This window comes from Centruroides sculpturatus, unplaced genomic scaffold, assembly GCF_000671375.1.
Source record: "Centruroides sculpturatus isolate CEXI.00-Female unplaced genomic scaffold, Cexi_2.0 scaffold1979, whole genome shotgun sequence".
Lineage (NCBI taxonomy): Eukaryota > Metazoa > Arthropoda > Arachnida > Scorpiones > Buthidae > Centruroides > Centruroides sculpturatus.
The window spans coordinates 67,193-87,569 of NW_019386106.1; the positions used below are offsets into that span (position 1 = coordinate 67,193).

Consider the following 20,377-nt stretch of genomic DNA (forward strand, 5'->3'; position numbering starts at 1 on the left):
ATTTAATATCTGAAATTCCCATCTATCATCAGCATATCAATGAAATTATCATCATTCATATGTGTTCTGCCTTCCTTATACATTACATCATTTTTGGAAACAGGTTCTTAAAATTTGTTGTTGCATTGGGAAAGAAAAAATCTTTCTAAGCTTATCTAAGCAAAATTCTTTCTACTGTTTAAAAGCTGAATTGGATTCAGATACAAGTAAAATACAACATAAATGTAGACAAACAAAAGAATAATTTTTTGAAATTTCTGCTGAAACTGAACAGAAAATCAACTAGACCAAATTTCTACTTTATGCCGTGAAATTAACAGTAGACATCTCCCACAATGACATTTGTTCTAGTCATATGGCCTTATCTTTTTCAAAAAATAGCAGATACTCTTCATTGGCACATGAAGAAAGTGAAAAATGTTTAAATCTAAATTTGATTTAATGTTTGCATTCAAGATTATTTATTAAAATTTACTTGTTTTAACATTTCATTTTGTTGTTCAATATTAAGCTCTTGTCAACCATATTAACTGTAGCTCATGTATCAGCATATTAGGCATAAATCACCTAGGCCTTTTAATGAATTTAAAAATTATTTGATGTCAATTATTGTATATTATTTAATTAAACTATTTCTTAAAATTCATCATTGTGTAAGCAAATAACAAATAATTTTATCTAATAATTTATTAGGTTGGCTTATTTATAGTGAGAAGTAAGATTTTAGATTGAAATGAATTGGAAGTAACTACCAAATTTGTTAACCCCTTATACAGCCAAAAAATTAAAAAAAATTATGATTCTAAGTACAACCCTTTCAGAGATATTCACCTTTAAAGTTATGATAATTTCACTCCATTACATATATGCATTCCAACAAGGAAATTTTACTCCTACCAGTAAAGTTCCAATTCAAAAAAAATTTTCAATAATTTGTTTTTCAACTTAGACACATTAAAATGTTTTATAAAGATTTTATTATATTAAATACATTTTATTTATGTTACAGATGTTGGTATAATAGAAAATTTTATCAATAGATCAGAGCAATATCAGAGAATAAAATTAATATATAATTTTATTCTCTGATATTGCTGATTTTTATTCTCTGATTGCTGAATTTTATTCTCTGATATTTAAACAGAACAGGAAAATAATTAATTAAAACTGTAGTAAGTTCTTTTTAGATATGTCTTTCAAAGCAATATAATTTCATCTTGATATTAATAAATGCTACACATTGTATATAAAAGGTTAAAGATTGATCTTAAATAAATCTTAATTGCCTATTGTCTAAATATAACATGATAATTTCATTTTACAAATTATAATAAGCAATGTGTCTCAAGTTAGAATCTGAAAAAAATTTCCCCTTACTGTTTCTTAAATTTACTTTTACATATATATAAATACATTTTTTGTTTATTAATCTTAAAATATAATCAGTAAAACTTTCTTCAAAATTATTNATGCTGCTTAAACTTCCTTGAAATACTGCTTGATAGCCTTTGTTTTAGACTATATAATCGTGAAGGTTTCTATAAATATTACTAAGTAACAAAAAATATATTTGCAGAATAAAAGAAAATGCAGTTTTATAACATGTTCTGTGAATAAAGTTATTGCAGGAAAGTATAAATGGTGTGTTTTTTTTGATTTTATCATCAATTCTCAGGCCACCAGTGGTAAATAGCTAGAGTTGAAAGTATGTAATATGTAACTTTTATACACCACAGGCAAACACTATTAATTGTTATTTTGTTCTATATTCTTATACATTAACTTTGAAATACTCAAACAAAATTTTTAAAGCCATTAAAATTAACAATATACAGTATATGTCACTTCTGGAAAGAAATGCAAAACCTGATTCTCTGATTAATAACAATGTTTGAAATATATGTAAGTAAATAACTCCAGAAACTAAGAAAAAATATAGTTTAGAGCAGGGGTGCCCAACCTGCAGCCCAATAAATGTGTAAACAAAACTGACAAATTTTTTTATTATTTATTTCAATGGAATAAACCTCAAAAAAAAGTTTCACAAAGCCATAAACCTTTATACATATTTTACTTTTTAATAGTAAGGAAATATTTTCAAATACTTGAAATGTGTGAATGAGGAAGGAATACTAAATAAAGCTGGACCTATAACCCTTTGAGTCACAACTCAAATGGTTATAGTCCCAAATTCGGGGAAAGCAGAGAAATGCCAAAAGATAAAAAGAAGCGAGAAAGGTTGGAAAATTAAGGATCAATATTTGCATAACAGGTCTATTTAACCCTTCTCACTTCTTTATTTTTTGACCTCTCTCCTTTCCTTGAATTTGGTCTATAATCATTTGAGTCCCAACTCTAGCTTTAATTCCTTTCAGCATTGCAAGATTTGGCTACCATTTTTTTAGTTTGGCATAAAAAATATCACTTGGCTCATTGGCTACATTTTGGGCTACATATTATTTATAAATATATTGAATAAAAATGTACTTTAAAATGGTGTTTCATTGTTTTTTTATTAATTAAAGGGTGTCCAAAAGCTGAAGATGAAATGAATATGTAATGTTACTATTTAATGATATAATACATATATTAATTCCAATACAACAAATAAATTACTTACTTTGGTAATTTTCTTAGGATCTGGAGTTCCTGTCTCCAAAACTTCTACTTTTTGATAAACATTTGGTGAATTAACCCATCGCATTTTCTCATGTGTCTTTTTACCATCAATTAATTTCTTCAATGGCCTATTAATGTGTATATTTAAAACTTTTGATTTTTAACTGCTTAATAATATAAAACAAAAATTACCCAAGCCATTTGTCATCTTCAAAAAATTGAGTTGCAGAACTAGCAGCTGGAGGAACTTCAACATCATTCTTCTGGCGAGGAAGTTCTGATCTGATAAGTGGTTGTCGATAAATGTATCCTGTTCTAAAACCCTAAATTCATATTTTAAAAATAATTAATTCCTAAATTAAAGCACATATGTAAAAAATTGCTTTAAAAATCAATTAAAACTTACAACATTGTCTAACATTCTCATTTGAGCTTCAAATTCTAAATCCCAAACTTTTAATTTTTTTGATTTTTCTTTTTCATCTTTTTCATCCTCTTTACCTTGCAAATTCTGTTGCACCCATACTGATTCATAAACTTTGTTTCTTGCTTCATTTGACATAATCTGAATATTATCTAGACCAATTGGCATTACTCTTACCTAAAATAATTTATAAATAAGTCTATTGTTTATATGTGCATTACTTCAAAATTTTAAAAATAGTATTCTAAAACACTATTACAGTGTTTTAGAAAATTAAAATATTTTAAAAATTTAGAATACTATTCAAAATTATAAGTAAATATAATTTTGAATATACAGTAGATCCCCCTATAAAAGCGTTTCCTATAGTTATGATTCTTATAAAAATTGTGGAATTATCCGTAAACAATGGTAAAAATAACTCCTATAATACGTAAAACGTCATCGGGCAGCNTAATATAGTAAAAAGAATGTATAATTTATTTTTAACTGTGTTATAAATTACATTACAAAAATATAAAATTAAGTTTTTTATTTTATCTATTGAATTTTCATAAAAAAACATTTTTGATGAAAATAAATGAATTATTTATATACTTTTAGTCATTAAATAGTTTTAATAGTTAAAATTATAAATTCTATTATGATTCATATATTAAAAAACTATAGATGATTATAAAATAAAATAAATAATAAAATTGTATAAAATGAACTATATATTTAATTAAAAAGTACTTTGTCCTATATTTGAATTTAATATATTTAAAATTAAAAATTACATTTATAACAAAAACAACAATTATGTACTTAATCAATGCATAAATTTTAAGTAAAACACAATTAACAGTTTGTTTTCTATTTTTTTAATATTGTTTTTGATAATATGAGACTTTTTAATAATATGAGACTTTTTAATTAACAGTTTTTTGGATAAATAACCTGAGAATTGATGATAAAATCAAAAAAACACACCATTTGTACTTTACCAGCAATAACTTTATTCACAGATCAAACATTTACATCAGGACTTAAAAATGACTACCAATTTATTTAAATAATAAAGTTAAAAATAAATAGTAATAATTACTATTTATTTTTAACTTTCATAATAATAAAAATGAGTCACAATCATTTTACTTTTTATTAAACTTTTTGTGGACCCCTGATGTCCTTGCACCCCCCAATTTAATTTTAATTTGCCACAGACCTCATCAGTGGTTCCAAGTACTCCCAGGGGTCCATAGGAACCACTTTGGAAAACATTGCTGTATATGTATCATACTCTTTCTTGCATCAATTATGCAATTGTGCATTCTTTTTAATATATAATATATGAAAGCTTCAATTAATTTAATACAAAATACTATTTTTATATAAATAAATTATTGAAAGTTATAATTATCTGCAGTAATATAATATAGAATTAATATAAACTAAAACAATAAAATTCAGTCAACAATGTAAATGTTTACTATTCAAAATGTAATGTATCTTATTTATTTATTCAAAATAAATTTAATTACCTGTGCTTCACAAGCAGCAACAACATTAGAGATTAAAAACATAGCTTCTTCTATATTACTTCCACAGACAACAACACCGTGGTTTTTCAAAAATAAAACCTACATAAACATAATTTCATGAAATCAATAATAATTTTATATTATAATAATTATTATAATAAATATTTACATTAAAAAACGAAAATATAAAGTAATGTTTATCATACGGAAAAAGAAAATAAAATTTTTTCCTTTCCACTGTAACATTCAAAAAAATTTGATATATGATGCACATATTTTGCATATCATAATTTTCAACTCAACAGCACAAGTTATGCATTCATGAGAATATACAACATTAACTTTTGCACCATTTATCATTTTGATAACCAATAATAAGTAATTTTTTTATATAAATAAATTATTGATAGTTTTCATATTGAATTTAGTCAATATGACTAAATAGTTTTCATATTGAATTTAGTCAATATGAAAATATGATCAATATTACATATCCATCAGTTTGAAATGACAATTAACAATACATTTTTTAGTACATCAATCTTTTAAGTCAATTTAAATATATCAGTTACTTATAGGATAATTACTCAAAACTTATTTTATAATCTTAATCCAGACATTAACTTTATTTTCTATTTCCAGAGTTTTGGACCTCTGGAAATAAAAGATAACTCCCATTCACTACAACCACTTAACTGCAGAGTACTTGATATCAAGAAAATTAATTAAATCATTCATAGATGAGTTTGTTGTGATTTAAGCTTGGGTTGGCTGTTGTCTTGGTTGGGTGGCTCTATTTTGACAAATAAGGTCATTGTTACCACCTTCCAGCCAAAAACAATCCTGCAAAAAGTTCCCTCTCTATAGTAAATCTATGGGAGACCTTCTTGCCCTTAATTGGCTTTTACAGTTCTTCTTTAAACACCTTATAAGCTCTTATTGGTAATTTCTAATATGAAAGATATTAGATCAACAAATCAGCATTCTTTTAGACAAGTCCAATTGAGTTTTCCCTGCAAATTGCCTCACCCCTTTCAAAGTCATGCCTTCGGAGTTAGAATGTAAATAAACACTAAAAAATTGCATTTTTGTTCATTTTTTAGCTCTACTTTTGCTAATTTTCATGTTAAATGACTTTATTTAAACTAGAAACTGTCTTACATGAAACTCATCACTTCCAGTTGTTGCATAATCATGGAAAAATAATTACATATTTTAGTTGATTATAGTAATATTCGTTTATATAATATATAAATAATGTCTAATATTCACTTTCTGAAGCAAGAAATTTGTTCATTTAGCTTGACGTAGATTCTGCAAACCCCACCACCCTTTGCAGTTAAGCAGGGTGAAACCTGATAACATAAAAAGAGCAATATCTTTTGACCCCAGGCAGCTAGACATGCCACTTTGTTTTGTTTGAAAGAAAATAGATGCCTGTACATTCATAAATCGCAGCGATTTATGAATGTACAGGCATCTATTAATGGAATCATCTTAATTTTTTTTAAATAATACTTTTTCTCAATAATTTAATATAAAAAAAAATTATTTTAAATTTATATTACATATTAAATTTAATGATTGTAAAAACTGATATGTTTGTGATAAAATACAAAAAAACAGATTAATTCTAGTCCAATTTTTAAGCAAGCTATCACAATTTACTGTTTGTTTATTTGTATTGTATGTTTATGGCAACGCAACACTGGGGCAATCTGCTTAGGGGGATGCTTTCCAGGATGTCTTTTTAAGGGTAACTGGACCCTATTCAGGTAGAGAAACCTGGAAAACTCCACGTGGCCAACCCGTTTGGAAGAGGCATGAACCCACAGCCAAACTCCCAGTATTCAGGGAACAAAACTGCTTGACCACTGGTGGGCCCAATTTATTAATTTTTAAAATAATTAACACATGTAAATAGTGGACTTTAAAAAACTGCAAGCTTAGAAAAGTAAATTAATAATCTAGTAAAATAACATAGCAGAACTTTACAATTATACAGCTTTTTCAAATTATGGGCTAAATTAAGATTATTTTTTCAGAAAATGAAAAATATCATTATTACTACTTTTATTATATATTAAAAAAGTTACCTTGTTAACTGGGCCAAGATCACGAGCAATTTTTTCTTTCTCTTCAATATTTAATAATATTCCATTGTAATCATGGTAACTGACATTACCTATAATGGCAGCTTCTTGGCTAATATATAACAAACCACATTTTGAAGATGAAACCTGCAAGTAATTATATTAAATTCAATTGTTATGACTATCTATTACTTTCAGATTACAATAACATTGAGTAATTTATACATACAGCCACACAAGGAGGATAATGTATGTGAATAACACATTTAACATCTGGACGTGCAGAATGGATGGAAGAATGCAATATGTATCCAGCTCGATTAAATGAAAAATGTGTGGTGCCTGGATCTACAACATTTCCTTGTATATCAACTTTTAATAAAGATGATGCAGTTATTTCATGATATTGAAGTCCAAATGGATTTAGAAGAAAATGTTCTTGATCCTGACTCACACGAACCTAAAATAATATTTTATAATAAAGTTCCAATAAAAATAAAACCTAATTAAAAATATGTCTATAAACTTACTGTTATATGATTGTATATATTTTCTGACCATCCATACAAATCTATAAGCCTATATACTGCTGCTAATTTACAACGTAATAGTTTTTCTCCTTTTGTATAGCGAAGACCATCAACTCCTCTAATATCATTAATTGGAATGACACAGTGACCTGAACGAAATGCAGTTGAACTGCGAGCTGTATGTGGTAAAAGGATCTCTGTCACTTGCTGTAATGCTGTAAGCCCAGCAGGGAGATAACCTTCATTGATTTGGGATTCTATAATTCTTTCTAATTCCTCTCGAAAAACTTGACTATAATTTAAAGTTTTTATAGTTTATGTCAATTATTAAATTAAAGCATATGCTACCTGTATGGATTAAAATATTACCTATTCATAATCATATCAACTCTTTTACGACGATCCATTTCCTTCATATCTTGTTCAATATCTGGGGGACGCCACATCTGCCTCTGACACTCTGGATCATCTGGATCAAATCTCTCAACAGGTTCCTCTTCTTCCCCAATGACGCCATTAACTTTATTTTCAACCTCAGCCATTCTGCAAACTAACCTATCATTTAAAAAAAAACAGTATACAAAATCTATTCCATATTGAAAAAATGCAATCATACAAATCGTCAAACTTTAAAATAAATCTTTTTTTGACTGTTTCAATCATGGGATAAAGTTGAAATTAAAGACTAATTGCCACTTTACTTGTTCAAATCATAAAAAAAAAGAAAACAAAAAAAAGTCAAATCAAAATTTACATGTATAACAGCCATAAATGCAGATTCTAATAATTTCTTTTAAAACATGAGAAATTTCCTGCTGTATAGAAGTATTAATGCTGTTTCTTAGAATTAATATGGAAATAATTGCCTCGATTATCGTCAGTTTTGGATTTTGCCAATTGTTTTCGAATGGATTGTCCACAAAAATTGAGGTATCACTGTATTTATTTATTTCACAATCTTATATCAGAAAGTTAAGTACAAAAGAAAGTTTGTTCAGGTCTTCTCTAATAAAATGCAATACAGCCTTTGTACTTCCTTGCCAAAAATGTTAGCTTCCACTGTTATATCTATTGAAGATATAAGGTTGAAAGCTAAAATTTAAATTTGCAACACACAGTTTGAAAGATTATTTTGTCAATATAATCTTTCAAACTGCCAATAATCATCAAATCGTATAGACTAAATATTTGAAATGGCATTACAAAGATTAAAAAACATTTAATTATACTGAATATACAATTCAAAAAATACAAAAATTTGATATGGCAGTTTATTTAATGTAAAGGAAGTCCTCACGTAACATCATTGATAGGTTCTTAGAAACTGCAATGTTAAGCAAAAATGACTTAACACCACCACCAATTTTACCATAGGCTAACTGACATAAGCAAGACATAATTCAGCCATTATTATTCTAACTAAACATAAAAACACCTTACCACTGGGATATTTAAATTTCTTTACTAAACATTTTTTGGCTCTATGTGCCCTTGTCAGGTAAATTATGTTTAAATTCGGATCATCATCAAATATTTCTTTACAAATTCAAAATGGTGTTTTTTTATATGTAGTTAAAATAGGAGCTGGGTTAGAATGGATTATTATTATTCTAATTGGACTGTATTTGCAACCTCCAGCATTTATTTCCCTCCCCATATAATCAATTTTACTGTTTATAAAGAAAATTCAATATTAATAATTGGGATACATAATGTACAAGGATGCTTCTAAGAGTTCTTGGCCTGAGAAGAAAAGATGTTTGACCAATTTTTTTTTTTTACTTTTCACATAGTCACCTTTCAATTCAATACACTTAGATCAATAATGTTCTAACTTCTTTATTCCTTCAGTAAAATATGACTTCTCTAACTGTAAAATAAGCACTTTTCTGAATCACGACTTCCAAGTGAATCTTTATTCAGAGAGCCATTTCTTTGGATTTGGAAAGAGGAATGTCACTGGCTAGGTAAAAGCAATTCAAAGTGCCATTCATGGAGATTTGCAATTGCAATTGACAAAATGTGCACAGATGCATTATCATAATGGAAAAGCATTTTTCTTTACCAGATGTAGATGTTTGGTTATAATGCTGCATAATACTCTGTTGACAATTTTGCCTTTTTCTAGATAGTCTATGAGCACCACAGCCTGAGCATCCAAAAAACGCAGTAGCCATCATCTTTCCTGCTGATAAAACACATTTTGCCTTCTTCAGAGCACTTTCATCCTCTTCTGCTCTCTGTTTGGACTGCTGCTTTGTCAAGACATAGTAATGAAAAATTGCAGAAACTCAGTTGAACGAGTGTTTAAACATGTCTAAGCACTCCTGAGAAATGCTCATTTAAATGCATTTCTGATCAACCATTAACAAATGTGGCACCTGTTGTGCTGAGTGCTTCTTCATAAGCAAGTGCTTGTGTGAGATATTGTGAACACAATCTATTGAGATGAGATTTTTGCAATATCAGCAAGCTCATATACTTTCACTTGTCAATCATTTAATACGGTATTGTGGATTTTTTAGATTTCCTCGGTCACAATTTTTGAGCATCCTGAATGTTCATTGCCAAAAATGGAAGGACAACCACACAAATTCACCAGCCCATTTCTTCACTGTAGAAAATGATGGAGAAGAGTCTTTCAAAGTGGAATCCAATTCTTTTGTTACATCCATTAGCATTTAACCTTTTAAAATAAAGTATCACAGCACAATTTTCAATTATTCAATTTTATTCATTTCTTGAAAAAATACCAAAACTTGTTTGGTTTGATCAATCACAACAAACTATTAAATTCACACATTTAAAATTTCACAGCAGACCATCTAACAAACAATACTTGAGAAAATAAACACTTCAATCAAAAGCATTAAATTATATTCCAATAAGATTTAATTTGAAAAAGGTTTTTTCAACTAACATTTTTGATCTGTAATTGGAGATCATCTTCAGGTCTGTATATTCGATGATGGAATGATTAAATCAAACAATGATTTTTTTTTGAAAAATGACACAAAATAAATTCTTGAAATATATAGAACAGAATTAAAAGTAACAATAAATATAAAAGTTAATAATGGTACAAAAAATATACAATTAAAAAAGCATATATTTAAAGACTATATAACTATAACCAAGAACTCTTAATTATAAAGTTACTGTTATTCTTTTCATCTTATTAGCACTAATAAATGGTGATTGTAATGCCCCTACACTGTTGTGTTAATTATTTTATTTGATTGTTGGTGTGAAGAGTCTTCTTGTGTTCTTTTACATTGGTTATTTAAATTTTTAACTTTCATTCTTTAACCCTAATCGACAAACCCAGTTGTCGGCAATCTACATATATTGGAGTGCCACAATTAATTATTTTTTCTCAGTATTGGGCCACTGAAATTCAATTAGTCAAACTATGTTAAGAAAACTTCATTTGACTTTAATAATACACACTACAGTAAACCACTACAACTTGTTAGGTGTATTGAGTTCACGGGTTGGATGTCACGCCAACTTATGTCAATCAAAACTTCCAAGAACGTCAGTCTATGAGGCGTTAAATATACATATAATATGTATATTTAACGCCTCATAGACTGACGTTCTTGGAAGTTTTGATTAAACCACTACAATAAAAACATGATTAAAAATTACAATATCTAAACATTACTGACTCTCGCGGTTCAAATTTTGAAGCTAACACTTCAATATTTGGTTCATAGTTTCAATTCTTTTAACTTTACGCAATTTCCAAATTTTCTTCAGTTAAACAATTTTTATAAGGATTTATAAAATATTTCATCATTTTGAATGTTTGGTCATAGTAGTATGGTTGTATTGAGAACAGCTAAAAGAGCAAAGGAGACTTTCTTCATATATGAAAATCTGTCTGGAAGTTTATTCCACCTTTCAGTTATTACTGTGTAACAAAATTTTAAGTTTGTCTTATAAATTATATTATTAAAAATGTTTTTTAATAAATTATTTTTTATTAAAGCACTGGAAAAGTTTCATTAATTGACATTCCCTAGGCCATGCCATCAAAAAACTTTCTGCAAGCCACCAGGTGGAATGCATGCCATAGGTTACCAACAACTGGACTGACTGATGCATTTTCAATTTTAAAAAATTTTTATTTTCTATTTGTCTGAAGAAACAGACTTTTCGTAATATTCTATCTGGAGAATGAGTTATTATCTAGTGCTATTATCATCTCGATACTAAAAAACATAAATGTGTTCATACTTGTTTTGACCTGAGACGAGTTCTTACGATACCATTTGCATGTCATTACGTAATATATGACTAAAAAATTTTTTTATTAGATGAATTAAGTATAAAATTTACTTAGTTATTATCAATAATATTTCAACAAAAAGTCATATTTTAAGTATGTTTATCACCTTCATTTTTTCACCAATGTCATTTTACATTTTCTTACATTACAATTTTCAAAACGTTTAAATTTACATTTACTTTTACTCAATTTGAAAAATTTATACCCTAATGAAGAAAAATATGTTTCTTCATTAGGGTGAAATAATTTATTAATTTTATATCCCATTAATAAATCAATTTTAAACAAATGCAATTTTCAGGTCATATATAACCTGATATGAGTTCCATTGGAAAATAATCCAGTGTTAATGTTACAACTTTATATTCAAATGTTCTATAACTGAGGAAGACCAATCAATCTAATTGAAACTGTTTTTATTATAATAAACATTTGGCTGGAATTTCAAAGGTTGAATTTTACTTGTGTCAATAAAATATACATGAAAAAAACAAAAATGTATATAACCATTAGAATCTTATTATAATATGCATTCTTTACAATCAGATTGTGGAAATTTTTATTACTATATTTCCTCAATTCTGTAACTTTTTTTTTACCATTGTTTACTTGTCTAAAAGAGAAATGCATCTTAGAATCAATGGTTTCTTACATTCACAGTTCAAAACAATAATCAGAAGTCATTGTGAATGGACTACAAGATGCCTTATACACACTCCAATAATAGACATTTTCAGATCTAGAATTCAACAATCACATCAGTTCAAATAATTTGATTAAATAATAATTAATTTTCTAACTTGTTATTTACAAAACCTAATAAAATTGATGAATGTTTAAGTAAATATATGCATCCTAAATGTAGTTATTTCAAAATAATTAAGTTTTCCTGACAATTTTGTTGAATTGTACTATGCCACTTTTCCACTGAGCCCATCAATTGATCACTGAAAATTTTTCTCTCCATAAAAAAAATTATCTTAAACTTCAATTTTAAACTTATGGCATGTCTTATAATCAAGAAAACACAGTAACTTTAGTTCTATGCATGCTTATTAGTTTTTTAAATTTTTACTTGTTACGGCATGTCACAGACTGTCAATAATCAATATGTAACTTATTTGTAACTGGACTCTGAAAATTCTTTACTTGTCAGAACTCGTAATATCTGGAATAATTGTGCTTATGTTGTCTTAATTTTTAACCATGCTCAGTAGCTTCAATAATTGTATTGTGCCAGGTAGTGCAAATTGGGCAAGGATACAAACGAGTATGTAGTATGAAAGTGTGAAGTTTATCTTCATAAACCTGATTATTAAAGCCAAACGACGTGCCGAATTATCAGGCTGTAAGCTTGATGCAGCTATTAAAGCAGCCAAGGTAGACAAATCAATAATACTAGATAACAAAAGAAATACTGTAATGCATCTCAAAAATGAACTAGAAATTCTCCAGGCTATAGGCGATAAAACAACATCTGTTTTGTCTTAAATGCATTAAAGATGATTCTACCCACATAAATTGAATCGGGTAGGGCATTCTCAGTAGCAGGACTTTTCTTCAGTAAAATAAGAATCAAATTGAGTGATCAGAATATTGGCCATCATTGCTTTTTAAAATCTTATTATAAAAATTTACAATAAATGTTGTATTATGTTTTATTTAAAAAACAAAAATTACCTTCTAAGTTANATAGAAGAGAGAAAATGTAGAAAGAAAAATTTATAGAGTTTTAAAAATCCATCATAATGATATACAATTTAAAACATTTTACAAATATAACTTTCATTGAAATCACACAGTAGACAAATTCTATCATAACATAAAACTATTAAACTTTTAGCAAAACTAGCCTAATACAAAAATTATGTTTTCAAACTAAGATCACATATCTAAGAAATTTCAATAATTTATAACTCTAGATCTTAAAATCTTACATCATTTAATTTCAGCATATGGTAACAACTGATTACTTATTTAAATCACAATTGATTTGTCATGATACAATTACAATACAATTTTAAATTGAATGATATTTTATTTCGATAAAACAATACTAAAAGTAACGTAGTCTTATGAAATTTTAATGACTGTCATTACGAAAAATTTTAATAATTAAAATTCGTTTGATATTTTTGTAGTAATTTAAATTTACACAGTTTGTATGGCCTTCAAATTTCTAAATAAATAATAAAATTTGTTTTGGTTTCTATTAATCAACAGTAAGTTTCCAGAAAGGCAAGACATTTTGAGAAAAAAGTTTCTTAAATAATTTAATAATTTATAAATTTGCACATTTCTTATTTCATTGTTTATATTATAAAATTTATTAAAATAATCGGATTAAAAATTTTCCTGTTTTAATACCCAAATAGGTCAAAATAATCAAAAATTGTCATAAGTTAAAATTATCCTACTTTTCGTTTCTTATTCGTATTTTTACCGATCTACAAGGATAGTTCAAATACCAAAATATATCCTGTAGTAGTCTAGCAACTCCAGTTCTTACAGAACAAAGATCAGTTAATAAACCGATCTATAGTTACAAGGAGAAACAAGCATCGAAAATAAGAAAATGTAATCGTCCCATTCGTGTTTGTTAAGTTCGATGAACTAGACACGCCCTTGGAAATAATAAAATGAGTAAAATTTGATAAAACTATCATTTTCGCTTTTAAATTTAACATTACACATTATATTCGTGCAGAAAAATCATAATCGCAACTTTAAAAGTATCTGGAAATAATCGACTCAAGGTAATTGGCAAAGTTTCAAAATAAAGTTGTTATTAAAAAATTAAATTAAAATTATTTATCATTTTTTGTACTTTGTAAATTTTTGAAAAATTTTGGGTACTAAAAATATTCTGCAATGCTTTTCATAAGTTGCATTGCACCACATTACTTCTTGCTGCCTGCAGACAGCTACACTTGGTCAAACATATTGTCAGCAAAAACTCAACAAGTCAGCCAAGGAAGCAAATTCCCTGACATTCCATGACTTTCTGAACACTAATGAAAATCCCTGACTTTCCAGATGTGTAGGAACCCTGTATACTGTATTTTAAATTGCTTAAACATAACATGATTTAAAACTTAGTCTTATGATTAAACAAAATATTAGATATATTTTCTTTCACAAAAACTTAATTTGAAAGCAATTGTAAAAAAATTGTTAACACAAATTTAACTCTTATGCTCAAATAATTAAAATTTTTTTTATAAATGATTTTAATAATGATGCACCTAATTTCACTGAAAAAATATTTTTTTAAATATTGTAGAAATTGTAGAAATATAATTTGCATCTTGAATTGCAAAAAAAATTTAATGTATCTTTTTTCTTAAGATAAATGTGAAAAATAATTAAAAGCATTTAAAATTTAAATTATATGAAAACTAGAATGCAAATTTTCTTAAAGTAATAAAAATGTTTGACAAACTTCTTGTTAGATGGATTTTATTAAACAAATACAATAGTCAATGATACAAGTACAAAATCTGAATTTTGACATGCACTTTTGCTTTTCAATGTCACTTTAAATGTTTTCAAATCAATACAATTATAAAGAGAAGTAAAATTGGCAAAACATGTTAAAATGTTCAAAGAAAAACATCAGTTAACTTAATCAAAGTTTTAAAATTTAGCTGCTGGATAAAATTTTATCTTGACTATACATTTACCTACACTTACATAATTTGACATATAATATGGCATTATAGGGATAGATTTTCTGAATAAAAACATGCATTTTTATAGTATTAATATACAATTACAACAGAAAAGTATATGTAAACATATGAAAATGACGTGTTTCATTTCATTAATTAAATTGAAATTACTTTTAGTTTTCATCATGAATGAGTAATTCATTTGTTCTTCAAAACAGTTTGTGTATTTCAAAACTTTAGAATGAAATATGAAATGTAAAATCACATTGTCACTAAGTCATTAATAATCTTTTTTAATCTTAAATCTTTTTCTCAAGCAGATGATCATTATCAATATAAACCCCAATAAATTTCATTAAATATCTGATGTAAATGAAATTAGAATGCTGAATGATCAAAAGTAAAAAAGAAACTAGGAATACAAAAATGATTAACAGTATCAAAGATTACAGCAGGATTGATATCATAAGAAATTATTATTATAAAAATATTAGTAAATTTTAGAAGCCTTCATTTTTTTATTATAAATTTATGATTTAAATACAAATTTATTAAGTTATAAAAAAATTAATTATATTTATACATAAAGCTCTGATTTATTTGAATAATAATTTTGAAAATTATTCACTCCAAATTATAGAATGTAAAACAAGCTCATAATTTTTTTATATATATCTAATCAGTAAGTGTCAATTGAATTTACAATATTCATATCATATATTTATTAAGTATAATATAATAAGTTTTTTAAATATTCAAAAAATTAAAATTGTATTTTTCACCATCATTCTCCAGGTATTTTTACATGATGTAATAAGTTTGCACTTATTTTTACAATAAATTAGTTATATATTTAAAATCTTTAGGTATCATAATTTCAAAAATGTTAAAAAATGTATATATAATATAAAGTAAAAACAAAATCAGATACTAAAAAATCTTACTTAAAAATATATATAAAACAGTTTGACGTTTAATTTTTATAAAATTAAATATTAAATTTTGATAATTCTTAATTTATTGCATTCTCTTTAAAATCTGAATCCCAGATTGAATTTTATATTTCAAATAATTCCTAAAAACATTTTTATATTATATATTTTAATCAAATCACAAGTATAGAAGAGAGAAAATGTAGAAAGAAAAATTTATAGAGTTTTAAAAATCCATCATAATGATATACAATTTAAAACATTTTACAAATATAACTTTCATTGAAATCACACAGTAGACAAATTCTATCATAACATAAAACTATTAAACTTTTAGCAAAACTAGCCTAATACAAAAATTATGTTTTCAAACTAAGATCACATATCTAAGAAATTTCAATAATTTATAACTCTAGATCTTAAAATCTTACATCATTTAATTTCAGCATATGGTAACAACTGATTACTTATTTAAATCACAATTGATTTGTCATGATACAATTACAATACAATTTTAAATTGAATGATATTTTATTTCGATAAAACAATACTAAAAGTAACGTAGTCTTATGAAATTTTAATGACTGTCATTACGAAAAATTTTAATAATTAAAATTCGTTTGATATTTTTGTAGTAATTTAAATTTACACAGTTTGTATGGCCTTCAAATTTCTAAATAAATAATAAAATTTGTTTTGGTTTCTATTAATCAACAGTAAGTTTCCAGAAAGGCAAGACATTTTGAGAAAAAAGTTTCTTAAATAATTTAATAATTTATAAATTTGCACATTTCTTATTTCATTGTTTATATTATAAAATTTATTAAAATAATCGGATTAAAAATTTTCCTGTTTTAATACCCAAATAGGTCAAAATAATCAAAAATTGTCATAAGTTAAAATTATCCTACTTTTCGTTTCTTATTCGTATTTTTACCGATCTACAAGGATAGTTCAAATACCAAAATATATCCTGTAGTAGTCTAGCAACTCCAGTTCTTACAGAACAAAGATCAGTTAATAAACCGATCTATAGTTACAAGGAGAAACAAGCATCGAAAATAAGAAAATGTAATCGTCCCATTCGTGTTTGTTAAGTTCGATGAACTAGACACGCCCTTGGAAATAATAAAATGAGTAAAATTTGATAAAACTATCATTTTCGCTTTTAAATTTAACATTACACATTATATTCGTGCAGAAAAATCATAATCGCAACTTTAAAAGTATCTGGAAATAATCGACTCAAGGTAATTGGCAAAGTTTCAAAATAAAGTTGTTATTAAAAAATTAAATTAAAACAAATGGAAAATATTCCCATCATAGAAATCGTTTTGTATAAATATAAATTATTTAAAACTAGAAAAAGAAATTATTAAAATATTAACTTCCTCGTGTACAAATGAGGAAATATGGTCTTATTAGTCACATGACTGACTCAACACGATGAAGCTCCACCTGCTTAAAACTGAGCAAGAAAAATTAGATTAATAAAGCTGATCTACATCATTATATCTCAGATAAGACAAATCGCCTCTTTCAAATGATCAACAAAGCATAACAGATTCACCATCAAACCTGCTCGTCTGGCAACAGTTTGTCATCGCAATGAGATAATGGATGCGGTTGGACAAACTTCGATCTTTACGATATAATTTCATACTTTAATGAACGAAGCAAAAAAAAGTTAACACGAACAGAAAAAATTATCTCCATAAATTTATAATAATATTTTCGGTTTATTCAAATTCTGAAATTAAATTGCTAAAATTTCGTAAATGTCATGATTCGAAATTATATAATTAAAGTTTCCAGGATTAAATTTTACTTATCACGCAGCAACAGTTAAATCGATGAAGGATCTTATCTTAAATTATATAAGCGTCTCTCTAATATAAATATGACAATAAAAGTTACTGAAAAATATAATATAATAAAACGAAATTTCTCAAACTGAAACCAGGTCAACGTGGGTAGATAACTGAACAGGCTGTGAATCAATATTTCTTAAAAGTTTCCGTTAACCAGGTCATACGGAGTTTTACTCATAATAAACCCATTTACAAACCTTCAATTAACTGTAAAAATTTCGATGCACTATTAACAAACTTCAATTTTATTATTAGCTATTATTAGAACGTTGGCAAATATGGGCTTTAAAACACAGTAGGAATAATTATCATGTACTGTACATCATGAAAACGCATTTCATATAAACGCAAGACCTTGATAGTTAATTCCAATATTGAAGTTACAACTAAATTTAAGAAAACACTAGACCGACCATATCAAATTAGACCGAGGAAGCATTAACGTCAATCAAGGTTACATACAGTACAGTACATGCTAATATGTAACTTCCATATACAGTATGTATATATATATATATATTACACTAAACGATAAAAATCGCATGACTGTTTTCAAATATTATTTGATATAAATGTTGGAAAATTATATTAACACAAGATATGTTATCATAATAAATATATCTAGTTTATATTTGTTCGGTACACTTCAATTCATCTACTAGAAATCGTTCTTGAGTGAGTAACTTGATTTTTTGAGATCATCATCTTCGGCATCCATTTTAAACGCTTACATCGCTTCCACGTACTTCCTACCTCGAAAATCGTGGCGATATCACTCAGATGATGAGTCAAAGAATAGCAAATCATTCACTTCCTGGGAATTATTTCCGACACGTCACTCGACCTCACAAGAGTTCAATGCAGAATTTCCATCACATAACCCGTCTTGGCGTGGGATGATACACAAAGACGACCACAATAAGAAAACAACCCAATTTTAACCCTTACTTTTATTATAAGAATTGAAAGGAAAAAACATTTTTATATATATAACGATATAAATCATTCATTAACGTAGAATAATCATTTAAAATAACTAACTTAATATCATTTAAGGGGCAGCTTTAGACGGAGAAAATGTTGCGGAAGTAGTAATTATTAAGAGCAAAACCGGTCAATTATGTTATCTGCAGACAGATAAAAACGGGACTTTATTCTATATCACGAATACATATTTTTTAAATTAATTTCATATCTTATTAATGATTTTAATATAATCAAACTGGAAAAAAAATAAATTATTTTTAATTTTTAAAAATTTACCAAAAATAAAAAAACAGCGTATTTCAATGCCGCTAAAATTAAAAAATATAAGCATATAAAATATTCCGAAAGGACATAACACATCGACTGATCAATATAATATTCGCTACTAAAAAAAAATTCTTTTGGATAAATGGGTGTGTAGTTTAGGACGAAAAATACGTTAAAAACAACTTAAAATATATTTTAAATTATAAATTACACTAAAAACACATAAAATAACACCAAAAATACTCAATATTCGGCTTAAATGGATGAAAATTAGATAAATTACGGAATAAATCGAATCCGATGATTAATACAGATTAAGAATTAATGCCGATCCATCATAGATGAATAAGTAAGAATTAATACGATAAAAAATGCTTAAATAATATAAGAAAATGAATATAAAATAAGAAAAATATTCAAAATTCTACACCATTTTACATCCGAAAGCTCTCGTTAGGCTTAACATACCATCTAGTATTTTAAGCATTTTTTATCGATTTTTAATGTTCTAGAAAGCCTGAACGAAATCGGATTATATATAAACATTTATTTTAACATTAAACTATGAAAGTTTGTAGATTTCACAATTAAATTCCGTTCTAACTCACCGTCTATTCTTCCCCCACTCTGAAGCCCGGTACCGCGATACCGATAGGGCGCGGCAAAGCTCGTCTGTCAACTAATACGCCACCCTACTAAAAGCAAAAATATAATTTAATTTTTGTAATTATATAATAGTTATAAAATACGTGGAGTTATTATTAATAATAACGATGTTGTGTAATTTATATTTAAGTTATAAACATTTATTTATTTAATTTGAATTTTATAAATATTTATTCTACGTTAGAGGGGGGTGGCAAAAGTGAATACACTTACTCACTGTTAAACCTGATTATTTTCTTAATAATTTTAAACTAATTGACAATTCTTTTCGATATTATTAATTATAGTAAAATAGTAAATATAAAAATTAGTTTTAATTAGTTAATTTAATAATATTTATAAATTGTTTAATTTTGTCACGTGCTTACCTGCCAAATTACTGGAAGGAGAGCCTAAATCTCACGTGATGTCTCACTTAGCCAATAAGCCGCCAAAAAGATATTATAGTAATGTACTCGTGACGCAACAGAAATTTGACCAATAACGTATGGGTTTACATT

At 26.5% G+C, this 20,377-nt stretch overlaps 1 protein-coding gene across 1 annotated transcript in view; it reads right to left on the reverse strand.

Moving 5' to 3' along the window:
- LOC111613630 (protein hu-li tai shao-like) overlaps positions 1–19,906 on the reverse strand; it is a 44,787-nt gene extending 24,881 nt beyond the window's left edge. Inside the window, exons 1-9 of the mRNA XM_023354985.1 lie at positions 19,820–19,906; positions 7,559–7,744; positions 7,190–7,481; positions 6,889–7,119; positions 6,663–6,806; positions 4,567–4,665; positions 3,026–3,220; positions 2,812–2,942; positions 2,621–2,747 (exon numbers count right to left, since the gene is read on the reverse strand). Coding sequence (XP_023210753.1) covers positions 2,621–2,747; positions 2,812–2,942; positions 3,026–3,220; positions 4,567–4,665; positions 6,663–6,806; positions 6,889–7,119; positions 7,190–7,481; positions 7,559–7,731 — 1,392 coding nt within the window. The 5' untranslated portion in view covers positions 7,732–7,744; positions 19,820–19,906. The remainder of the gene's footprint in view (positions 1–2,620; positions 2,748–2,811; positions 2,943–3,025; positions 3,221–4,566; positions 4,666–6,662; positions 6,807–6,888; positions 7,120–7,189; positions 7,482–7,558; positions 7,745–19,819) is intronic.
- Between the last annotated feature and the right edge of the window lie 471 nt (positions 19,907–20,377).